The 12,635-nt window shown below is 39.3% G+C and overlaps 1 protein-coding gene across 3 annotated transcripts in view; it reads left to right on the forward strand.

Annotated features, from left to right (window-relative positions):
- The window catches only part of ETV6 (ETS variant transcription factor 6), a 355,559-nt gene extending 349,195 nt beyond the window's left edge, over positions 1 to 6,364 (forward strand). For all 3 annotated transcript variants that reach the window (XM_069101494.1, XM_069101492.1, XM_069101493.1), the window contains one exon: positions 438 to 6,364. In XM_069101494.1, the coding sequence (XP_068957595.1) occupies positions 438 to 543 (106 nt within the window). In that variant the 3' untranslated portion in view covers positions 544 to 6,364. The remainder of the gene's footprint in view (positions 1 to 437) is intronic.
- Positions 6,365 to 12,635: the final 6,271 nt, after the last annotated feature.

A 12,635-nucleotide genomic window follows, 5' to 3' on the forward strand; every position in this document is an offset into this window, starting at 1 on the left:
GAGACCTTACTGGTTATCCCTTCCCCCCCATGCTTCCTTCTGCAGTTACCTCCGTTTCATATACATACACATATACATATATACACAGACACATACATGTGCACGTGCATATATACATATGTGTATTTGTACATATATAATATATGCATATATCATCTTGTGTGTTCATTGTTACTTGTATGTGTCATATCCTTCATTAGAAGGATTGATTGATTGATTGATTGATTACACCTTTGAACTAAGAGGTATACCATTCTCTAGGGATAAAAGGACCAAATGGATCTTTATACATTCCAAATAGGAATAAATAGGAAATAACTCTCTAGCTAATGTGTGATAATAGTAGACATTTCTTGGTTACAGTGTTGGAATAGAGAAATCTTTGAAAAAAAACTTAATCTCTCTCTCTCTCCTCTTCTTGTTGAAAAAAAAAAAAGGTTCATGAAGACCCCAGATGAAATCATGAGTGGCCGAACAGACCGCCTTGAACACCTCGAGTCTCAAGAGTTGGATGAACAGATGTACCAGGAGGATGAGTGCTGAAGGAACCAACGTGCCACCTCAGGGGATGGATCAGTGAAAAGAAAAACCATCCAGCTGGAGTGCTGGAGGTGTGTGGGAGCAGGGTGGATTGAGGGAAAGCAAAAAGGAAGAAACACAGAATTAGGAGTTGACCAGACCAGAAAGGACCGCAGACACCTTAGATAAAGCATCCGCAGCAGCAGGGCTGGTGTTCTGGTAGAGGGCCCCGAGCCTGGGACTTATGTACTATCTCACTCTCCTTTGAGGATCTCCCTTGGCCTGTAATTCCTCATCCCTACCCCTCTGCCCATTGTTAGTTTCTGGGTTTGGGGGTTGTTGCTGTTTTTTTTATGAACATGCAGTTTGACTTTTTCATAATTCATATAGGGCAAGATGACAGTTTGCTTTCCTATGGAAATATATATATCGATTATATTTTTTTTGCAAGTCTCACAAATCATGGCATAAAAATCCAACCTAACAGGAAAGAGAGTATGCAAGGTTTCTTTTTTTTCTTCTACTGTACACAGAAGGTTTGCTTCTGTTGCTATTGTGTCCTGGCTGACGGAGGATAGGGGAGGAAAACTTACTTAAAAAGAAAAAACTTTTGAAAAGGGGCACTCACTCTTACCTCTCTTCCTTTCCTTCTCTCCTTCCTTCCTGCCCTTGGGCTTTGGACATCTTTCAGCATAGTTCAGCTTAGGAATACCTTGGAAACTGCTGGCCCATGAACTAAAGCCAGTGACCTAAGTGCTAGAAAGTCAAAACAAAGTACCAGCATTTGGCCACCCATCCCAAATATGCCTTAGGGAGGTCAGAAACTCCACAGGTGTATTTCCAAAGGATACATGCTAGGCCTGAAAACCAACCTACAAAGAACAATACAGCATTGGAGAAGAAGGGCACTCACTTGTTTGTCCTTCTCTGGACACCGCTCCCAAGTTGCCCGAGATGTCTATAAGAATTAGGATTCTGTGTAACACTGAAAAGTGAAAATATAATAAGAAAACACAGGGACTTAATGAAAAATATCTTGTAAAGTGGAGAACTTAGAGAGAGAGGAGAAGGGGTAGGGAAATGACCTGTTCTTCTTGCCCCTGCCCCCAACATCATTTTGCAAATGGTTCCACACCCTATCCTGTCTTTCTCATTATTCAGAGATTTTTATTAATGATTTCATAGCCTCTTTTAACCTATTTTCCCCCTATTTCCCATTTGAATTCAAGCATTTGAGATGAAAGGAACTTCCAGGGCAACACCAGCTGCCAGCAATGATCTTCTCTTCCCTTTTGGGACACATCATCAACCCTTCCTTCCTTCCTTATGGATGAGATGTCTGAACTTGGGAAAGGGCTCAATTATCAGTCTATTTCTCTTGGAAATTAAGTCAGTAATCTCATAAGGTGAAGACTATCCCACCTTTTAATATTGTTACTAATAACAGAGAGGTGTTTTTTTAAAGAAATGCTATGGGCATTTTTAATTTTCTAGGCATTTATAATTGAGTTCAATTCAATTTATTTTTATTAAGCACCTTTGTGCTAGATATTGTGCTAGGTACTGTGGATACAAAGACAAACTAATCCTTGCCCTCAAAGAGCTTACATTCTAATTGAGTTTATCTTACAAAGGTTAAGGCTTCCAGAATGAGAGGCACAGACTTTTCCCCTGCTCCACCACCACCACCACAAATTATAAAAAATAAAAAGGCTTCATTATTCTTAAGAACTATATCATTTTTGTGGACTCATTCGTTTTGGTAAGACTCTCACAGCTACTTCAGTGACACGAGGTGCAGCTGCTATTCCCATTTGAGGCACCCAGAATACCTGAGCTTTCTCCACAAACCCCTCCTGCCTTTTCCACCTTTCCTTGGTTAAGTCAGGTGTGCACAGGACTTGGGCAGACTTCTCTCTCTGGACAGTTCCTAATGGGGGAACCCTATCAAGGTGACAAATATTAAGATCCTAGAGTGCCAGGAATAGCTAACAACAAATTTCTCTTTAGTCTTACTCAGATCCTTTGCCCCTCAACACGTCCCAGGTCAATGCAAAATCAGATGATAACTTTCTCACTGTCTAGAATGGTTAGGGCTTATAGGAAGTTAGAAGACTTCCTTTCTGTCAGTAGAGTGACAGACTCTAAAATTCTTGGTTTTATTCTGCTATAGTAAAGGTGAAATGCCATATGGTTCACCCCAACATGGTTCAAGTGCATATAGATCTTTTCAGTGTGCTTGGAAACAACAGCCAGAAATTTTTTACCCTCTAGGTGATAATGGATCTCAGGGGATGAAATTGAGCCAGTGGCTGTACTTCATGTGTTGTGAAAATAATTCACATTTTTAAAAAAGATTTTTAAAGGCAAGATAAAGGGCAGGAATTTTTACCTAGAAGCCATATTTTATGGCTCTGAAATGGAAAGGAAATCCTGGTCCTTTAGTTGGGACATCAGTTTCTGATCACTCCCAATTAGAGACAAATGTTGAATCTCTTATTATCCAAGAGGACATGATAGAATTAGAAAAGGAAAATTAGGAAGAAAAAAACATTTCCTTAATGTTTTATATTTGCTTGCATTCTCTGTGGGAATACAAAATACTGAAGATAATCATGTTGAAGAAGAAATGGCCAAAGGTATCTATTTCTGCATAATCCCTTCTTGTGTATGGTTTTTAGTAATCCATTATTAATCCAGATATTTTACATAACACCTTTCCCAAAAGGTGGCTGCTAATTATGTCCATGCCACAATTTCCAGCTGATGGTGTGTTCTGTGAAGAAAGAGATAGGACCCTTGGAACCTACCACAAGTACAGCATTCACATGATCCATACCTAAAAACCTCTCTGATCTTATGGACATATTCTAACTAATATGAAATTGTCTGCCACTTCTCCCCTACCAGATGATACCAGTTATCAAAATGTCACCTTGGGCAAGTTTTAAAACTCATTCAACACCCTACATAGTTCCTTTATTTTCTTTCTGCCATCCCAGGGGAATTCTTGGCCAGCAAAGGAGGAAAGAAAAATGCAGAGACTAAGAGCTACATGGAAAGATGTTTCTCTTCTAGTTGAATCTGAGAGCTGAAACAGCCCAATCTTATCCTTGACCAAGAATCCCTCTGTAATAGCTTGAAAAAAAAATGGATTGTCCAATATCTGCCTGAACACCTCCAATAAAGGGGAATCAACTATCGCTGTCCCCCAGCTACCATAGGTTCTAGTTTGTCTGGACTGGGTGACTCGAGCCAATAAAGAACAATTAGATGCTTGTGTGACCAATCAATACTAAGCACCTACTGTGTGCCAAGTACTGTGCTAAGCACTAGGGATACAAAAAGAGGCAAAAGACAGTCCCTGCCCTCAAGTAGCTTACAATCTAATGGATTTTTACTCCCTGCTAATCATTTTTATTCCAACCTTCCCAGTCCAAAAACTATCCTTCTTGGAAGAGAAAACAAAAGACAAAAAAGGAATTGAACAATTCACTTTTTACACTCTCACCTGTTACCATTCCTACCTCTCTCAGTGGCCTTCCTTCCTCTAATACAAATTTTGTTGTTGTTACTTTCCTTAGTATTTGTTGTCAGCACTAGTTCATTCTGGGCCCTAGGATTCCTGTCAGTTTTGATGGGTTTGTCTTTTTCATGTTGATGCTACACCATCAGGTTCAGACTCAGTTAATTATCCTTTCTTCCATCTTACATATGTCTTCTAAAATTCTTAACTGATCCGTAATTTCTTGGTATATCCATGTCTCAGTTTCTTTAAGCAGCTCCCCATTTTCTTTCTCATCAGAACCAGACCTGCCTGAGTCTTCAGATTTTCATTCTTGAGAGTTTTCCAACTCCCTTGAATCAACTTCCCTAGCAAAATATTAGGCTGTTGGATCCAAACCTTTTGAAATATGATATTCCCAGATATGTTTGGGTGTTTATTCACCTCTGCTTGACTTTTCCCACCCCACACTTTATCACAAATGGTATCTTAGTGGCAAGTTTACGTTGCTTTTCCTTCATCAACTAATTCCTCTTTGTTGATCAGAATGGTGCAAGAAGGCAGTCCCCCTTTATTGCTTCTCCCACCTTTTGAAAGGTAAAATTGTTGTCAAGACAAGCCACAACTTTATCCGCTTCTCTTCTTTCAGCAGATAGGATGCCAACAGGTAGGTGACTGGACTGCTAAAGACACCTTCATCTAATTTGTCTTTGTATTCCACAACAGTACTACTTCTGTATCTGGCCTATTGGTTATTACCCAGATCTCTCCACAATGTCCCCCTCCCCCCTTTTGACATTCCTGGATTTCCCATATGAATATAACTTATAAATATGCAATGCTGTTCCACTTTCCCCATGATCTATTCTGCTTCTTTTGAATAAGGTATGCCCTTCTCTAGCCATGGTTCCATCATGAATTCTATCCCACTCAGTCCCAGTGGAATTGATGAAGTAAAATTGGCCTCCTTATCTTAGCCATAGGACCTCTGACTTTCATCCTGTACTTTTCTAACACCCCCTTTCCTTGACATCTTCCATTATCTTTATACCACTGGAAGCCAGAAAACCATAACCACTCTTTTCGGGGTACCTTGTTCAATAAATCACTGACAGGTTGCCCCCTTTCCACCAGATTGAAGCAGGGAAATCTTGGCAGAGATGCTGGACTGAATGCACATGCTCTAAGATCTCCAAATTACACTCAACCTTTTTAGCCTTCTTCCTGATTGGGACACCAGTTTGCCAGCTGTTCAAGAGCCACCTGGGGAGAACCACAAGGAGAGGACAATAAATGGTATCAACGATTGCCCTCATTTAGAGCGAGGATTCCTAGACTTTTTTGTGCCATGGGCCTCTTTGATAGTCTGGCAAAGTCCATGGACTCCTTCTCAGAATTATGTTTTTAAATGCACAGGACAAAAATTTATAGAATTGCAAAGGAAACCAATTCTATTAAAATACTAACAAAATTTTTAAAAAACCCAAAGTTCACCAACCCCAGTGAAGAATCTCTATTTAGAATGTGGTCAGAGCCCTCTCATCCACTGCCCTCTACAATGGCAACTTAGTTAATCAAGATCATGTCTTTACCTTTCAAGTAAAAATATTGAAGACTAAAACACGATTTCTGCTTTCCACTACCTAGGGTCCAAAACTCAAAATATTTTGGAAGTATTAACTTGCCTGTTGCAGATGGGAGGAATAGAGAAATAGAGAAATTGGAGACAGCAAGTCAGAGACGGCACTAGGTTCAGGGCCTAGAACAGCAAACTTTATTTATTTCAACCATATTTCAACCATTTGATCCACCCCCTTGAAGGAAGCTGAAGAAAATGATGAAAAAATACTAAAAATAAACAAAAAATGGTAGCATTTCTTTGCCAAAATATTTGGTGCTAGTCAGAAGCATTTAATCTACTACTTTTCTGAACAGGAACCTGGACTGAAGGGGGTAATGTTCCAATCCAGAGCTGGACATAAAAGTACTCCTTTGCTTAAACTATAGAGGCCAAGAGGCTTTCAGTCACATCTGCATCAACACTAATTGACTACCAACTCTCTAAATCTCTCACGTGCCCAGTGACTATTCTTAAAGGTTTTTCTTTGTGACAACCACCTGCAAATCCAGAATAAATCTAGATTTTTTTTCTTTTTTCCTTTTTTTTTTTTTAGTTTCTAATCTGTTGTTTATGAGGTGTGGGGTTTATAAGGGACTGAATCAAATGAATGTAACCAAATACAAAAAAAAAATGCCTATTCTCAGGGCCAGTGAGTTGCAAATAATTTTTAAAGAAAAGCCTATAATTACATCATCTCAATAAATTGTTTTTATATAAAACGATGTCCCAGGTCTCTTTATAATAACATGAAATATGATCCAAGTAAATTCCTTGTTCTGCTGTATTGCTGCATGAAGGGAAGTCACAGTTTGTAACTGAGGAGAAGCTTGATTAAATTATGATGTCAGTATTTTCTCAGGCACATGTCTCCAAATAGATAGTAAGAAAGCAGTTCAGATCTGAGCAGCTGCCACAGAAGAAGAAATCAGCCAAGGCAGGCTTGAGGGTAAGTGTTTCGTCTAGTTCACAAACAGGAACTGAGTCGTAAGGAGAAAACCTCCACAACCACTTGGTTTCTGCTTTTGTCCCAAGGAACCTCTTTTTAGTTACTATAATGGGAGTCCAAAGTTTACAGGTTACAAAGGAGAAAGGATGTGTCCCCCTCTGGGGGAGATACATCAACTCTCCTGCAGTGAATGACTTAGGGTGTCGGCTCTCCTCTTGACTCAGAAACTCACCTGGAATGTCTCAGTGTATTGTAAAGACCACTCACCCAATCTCTGTGTGGTAGGTCAGCTGAAACACCCACACGTTAACCAGAAACAAGTTAGGATTGGGAGAACCATCTAATAGAAAGTAAACTGGATAAATTATCTAAGAGTTAGTTTGTCCAGCTGGATATCAGCAAACAGTTCAGTTTGATTAACATTTACTAAACACTTCTGCTAGCTAGTTATTGGTAATAAAAAGATAAATATAATACATGCCCTATTCTGAAGGAGTTTGCAATGTAATGATAAGAAAGACAGAAACGGGAGATTATGAAGCACAAAAGAGAGAAGCAGGAAACATACTATAAAAATTGGGGGGAGATTCATGGAGGAGATGACCATGTACTTCCAGAGATGTAGATGAAGGAATGCCCATTCCAGGCATGGGAATACCCCAAGCCAAGAGAGAGAAGGTGGGAATAAGGAGTCCAGTTTTGGTGGAACAGAGACCATAGGAAGGGAATCTGTTCTCTTCCCCTTGAGCCCCTCAGCTGTTAAAGTTTACAATTTTTTTTCACCAAACATTTAAGTACTAGGTACAAGGCACAGTGCTTGGTGCACAAAATAAAACGTTCTATTCCCTCAAGGATTTAAATTCTAGTGAAGGGTTACAAACATGTAAATGAATTAATACCAGGAAAATTGAATCTTGATGGCTTCATAGAAAAGTAGGACCCAAGTAGAGTCTTGAAAGAAGACAAGGAATCTGAGAGGTGAGGAGGAAGTGAATTCTAGACAAAAGAAATGATTTAAGCAAATGTACAGAGGGAGAAGACGTTGTTAAGTTCTGGGAACAGCTAATAGCCCAATTTAATTTTAACTTACAGTTTGTGAAGGAGAATAGTATAAAATAAGATTTAAAAGACCACTGGGTCTGTAGAGGACTTTAGATTCAAGGGGGAAGGAATAAGCATTTATATAGCACCTACTGTGTTCTAGGCACATAGTAGGTACTCTACAAGCACTTTACAAACATCTCATTTGATCCTAACACCCCTGTGAAGTTATTTCCCCACTTTACAGTTGAGGAAAACAGAGTTTGCGCGATTTGCCCAGAGCCACAGAGGTAGAGTCAGGAGACAGATTTTAATTGAGGTCTTTCTAACTCTAGGTCTATGGCTCTACCACCCACTTGCGCCAAGTTCCAACCTCAGGTGTTTGCATTTTAACCTCCCCTCCCCACACCTGAGGTTTCTAAACAAGTGAATGTATATGATCTGACTCCGGCAATAGAAAATTTATTTTGGCAACAGCTTCTAATAATAGTTGGGCAGAAAAAGGAAGAAATTTGGCAATTTAAAAATCAGTGATGGTGCTTTGGCATATCTAGTAAAGGTTTGGTGAGAGTTAAATAGCATTAACTTAAATGATGTTAGTCTATGTATAGATGTCATTCATCTGAAAAATGCCTGTTCTTCATAATTAGTGTTGCTGAGTTGGCCTTATGTCTGGAGCAGATCTATCCTGTGTCAAATTCAGCAGTTCAAAATGTGGCCTTGAAAACGTGAAACTAAATACCAAGAAAATTCATGATATTTCAGCTACAGTATGGGAGCCAAGGGCATGCGAATGAGAAGCCACAAGATTTCTGTTTTTGCCTTCATCTTATGTGTAATATTTTATATTCATGTGTGCACTTTAAATTACATACTCATTATTCCTCTAAAGCTTCTCCCAGACTTTAAGCAACCTGAATCATATTCAACAATTGTATAAAAATATAGGCAGTTGCAGAGGTAAAAGTTCACTTGCCATTGGTTTGCTACAGAGGCACAGTGGATAAAGCATCAGGCCTGGAGTCAGGAAGACTTATCTTTGTGAGTTCAAATCTGGCCTCAGATACTTACTAACTAACTGTGTGACCTTGGGCAAGTCACTTAACCCTATTTGCCTCAGTTCCTCATCTGAAATGGCAAACCCCTCTATTTTCTTTGCCAGGAAAACCCCAAATGGGGTCACAAAGTCAGACATTACTGAAATGACTGAACAATTACAAGATAGCCTCATCTTTCAGGATATCAAGTTTTAAATGAAAAATACTCTCCATATGTCCTTACCTACCTCACCAAAAATTATTATTAGCTCTAGGCACATGACTTTCAGCAAAGCTGGATTATCTTCTTCATCTGAGCTTCCCTACCCTTTGTCCTTAGAATGCCTGCTACAAATGGCCATGACCTAGCTGGAGTTTGTCTGCTTTTCCTTTAGAGAGTCATTTGGTCAGGGACAAAAGTTAAGACCCCCTTGCCAGTAACTCATTTTTTAAGTAAAATAGTTCTCCACAGCCTAAGTTTATAGGCCTACAAATGACTACTTGGGTATTGGGTTCCTTACACAGCTGCCATCTTTATTGGTAATCTTGGGGTTTTTTAATTCAACCCTTTTGAAGTCTTCATTCTTCCTCTCTTCCACTATAAAAGACTGTGTTAGAATCACTGTAATTGGAGAGGTAGATGATCTTTCTATTATTAAACGTGTTCATGTAAGGGGAAGCTACAGAATACCAGTAAACTAAAAAAGGTAGCTGATGGCCTTTGTATCCCAGCTTCTCAGCCACCAAACTGATTTGGTGTGAGGTGGTGACATCTCTGTATAACTCACAGGATTAACTGCAAAACTCTAGGTGCTTACTCCTCATGATGTCTAATCAGGCATTCAACACGCATGTATAAGTGGCTTAGGCCAACTATGCTGGGGGTACAAAACCAAAAGAAAGTGGTCTGCATTCTATTAGAGAGAAATAGGGACAGAGAATAAATTTCATATGTGTGTGTACATATATATATATATACACACACACAGCAATAGGTTGGTTCTATATAAGGTGGGGGATCAGTGGAAGGTTTTTGCAGTATTTAAGCTGAAGAAAAGATGTGGGGGGAGGGGAGTAAGGGGGACACAATGATGACTATAGTCAAGTATTTGAAAAGCTGTCACATGAAAGGATTACACTTGTTTAGCTTGGTTCCAGAGAAAAGAATGGGGAGGAAGTTAAAAAAGAGAATGATTTCAGCTCTCTATATAAACATTTAAAACTTCCCATGCCTCCCATAGTTTAATAGGCATACTTTTTCATGCATGACTGATGTGTTCATTTGTTTTCTATATTTTTTTTTGCAACAAGAGGGGAACTTATTGGGGGTGTAGAGGTAGGGGTCAGTGGGAATGGACAGTGATGTACAACAAAGTAAAAAATATCAAGAAAACATTTAAAATAATTAAAGCTGATCAAAAGTGGAATGTGCTAGCTCAGGAAATAATTACCCAGCACCAGGCTTCTTCAAGCAGAAAGTGATTGACCATTAGTTGGGGATGTCATAGAAGATATTTCTCACCAGGTGGAGGGTGTGCTAGATGGCCACTGAGGTTTCTTCTAGTTCTGAGATTCTGTGACTAAATATTTTTGTTGTTCAATGTATAGAACATAGATAATAATTGCAATATATAACAATTTATATATTCAATACATAATTAACATATAACATGATAATTATAAAATATAGATAATAATTAGATGGAACAGATTTGCTAGCATTTCCATGATGATCTATTGTCATCAATAATGTGAGTAGAATCACCATCTCAGTTTCCAATGTGCTAAAAAAGGAAGCAACATTTGTAGCACCAATGCAATATTTACAGTGCCCACAATCAGGATAAAGACCGTGACTGTAAATATCACATGACATTCGATCGCCAAATATACCAAACTCTCCATATAGAGAACAGAACTGAAACATTTATTTAGACACCAGAAAACCCAATCCCAAAACCAGCAAGCCTATTTCATCATAGTACCAAAGATATTCAGAAGCCATAATAACACTGAGAGCCACAGCATCCTTCAGCCTTCTCACAAACATCTGTCTCTTGTTGCCTCTCTCCCACCCTCTTACTAGCTCTGACTCCCAGCTTACTGTGGGCTCTGCTTCCCTTCAGTAAACTCCTCCCACCAAAGGCTCCATATGACCACATTCAGCCTATTAGGGGGCAGAGTTTACTTCCAAAGTAGGAAAGATCTTCAAATTCCCATTACAACATTTAACAAGCTAAAGCTGGATAAAGTGTTTGGTTCTTTCAAAATGGACACAAAACAAACCCAAGATGGCAATAATACAGTTTGAAAGGGATATAGTTTCGAAATGTCTCAAATAGAGGACAGTTCCAAAATAATGGAAGTTATCATTAATGGGATGATTTTCTAAGGGTAACAGAAAAGATGTAGGCAACTGCTTACCCACATGCCAATCTCTTCACTTCTATTCAATCTTTTAAATAATATCCTGTGTGTGTGTGTGTGTGTGTGTGTGCTGAGATTATCCTTGACTGAAAACATGAGAAGACAACAGGTAGGCTGTAACAGACAATTTTCTACAGCTTAAGATGTATTCAGAGTCACACATAATTCACAGAATAACTGACTTTCAGACATGAAAGTGACCTCAGTGATCATCCAGTTCAAACCAATACATAAAAGAGTCCCTACTAAAACATATCCACACGTTGTTATCCAGCCCATGCTTGAAGGCCTCCAAAGAGAAGGAAGCTGCCACCTCTTGAGTTAAGCTATCCCACTTTTGTACAGCTTTAATTCTTGGGAACTTTTCTTGACATCAAGCCTAAATCTGCCTCTTTTCAGCTTAACCTAGAGTATATATAGTCTAGGACTCAGGAGTAGGGAACCTGCTGCCTTGAGTCCACACATGGCCTTCTAGATCCTTATGTGCAGCCTTTAGATTTTGGATTCAGTCAAAAGGCTGCATTTAAGGATCTAAAAGGCCACAGGTTCCCCACCCCTGGTAGGTGAAAGCGAGCTCAAGTTTAGAGAGCATGTGTAGCAAAGGGGTATCTCATAGCAACTAGTTGCTATAAATCCTTTTCTTCCTTTCATGGAGTACTAAAAGCATGATGTCAATTTTTTGATTGGACTCTGTAGATATATGAATCTATATCTAGTCTGTGTGTGGCTTCCAATGAAGCACCACTATCAGCTGCTATTATATTGAGGTATGCTGCTAGAACACCCCTGGTAAGTCGAAAATGTTCAAGACCCTCTAGTTCTCAAGGTATTTCTCCAACCAAGAGAGGCAAAAAAGTAGGACACCAAAGTCAAAGCCAAAGTATTCTCTTCCCTGACCCCAATCAACTCCTCAGGGAGTGTGGCTGGAAATCTCTCTCTTCCTTCTCCACTATATGAAAAACAAATTTCTCCAACATGTTCTGTTCTCAACTAGCTTGACTAGCTAGGTATTTTATAGACAGCCCCTAGAATATGACCAAGTAAGTTTCTTCAGCCAATCCAAACACTCTTTCACGCAATATCACTCAATGGCAAGGGTGGGGAACCTGTGGCCTTGAGGCCATATGTGGCCCTCCAGGTCCTCAAGTGCAGCCCTTTGACTGAATCCAAACTTCACAGAACAAATCCCCTTTAATAAAAAGATTTGTTCTGTAAAACTTGGACTCAATCAAAAAGCCACACCCAAGGACCTAGAAGGCCACATGTGGCTTAAAGGCCACAGATTCCCCACCCCTGCTCTATGGCAATCCAATTACATCTAAATTGATCAAGTCCCTTTCACTCAGTTATAATGGCTTTGATTTATTTGTTTCAGTTGAGATGTGTCCCCACCTGATAGAAGGAACCAGAAAGTAGTATTTTATCACTTACTTTAGATGGGGGTGGTAGTTATTAATGCAATATTTATCTGGGGATTCTATATGGCTGAGAATCCTGAAACCCCACAATTTCAGAAGAATAAAAATTGCAGGGGACCCA

This window comes from Petaurus breviceps, unplaced genomic scaffold (genome assembly GCF_028583685.1).
Source record: "Petaurus breviceps papuanus isolate PSGF00001 unplaced genomic scaffold, PetGlider_PUasm1.0 470, whole genome shotgun sequence".
NCBI lineage: Eukaryota > Metazoa > Chordata > Mammalia > Diprotodontia > Petauridae > Petaurus > Petaurus breviceps.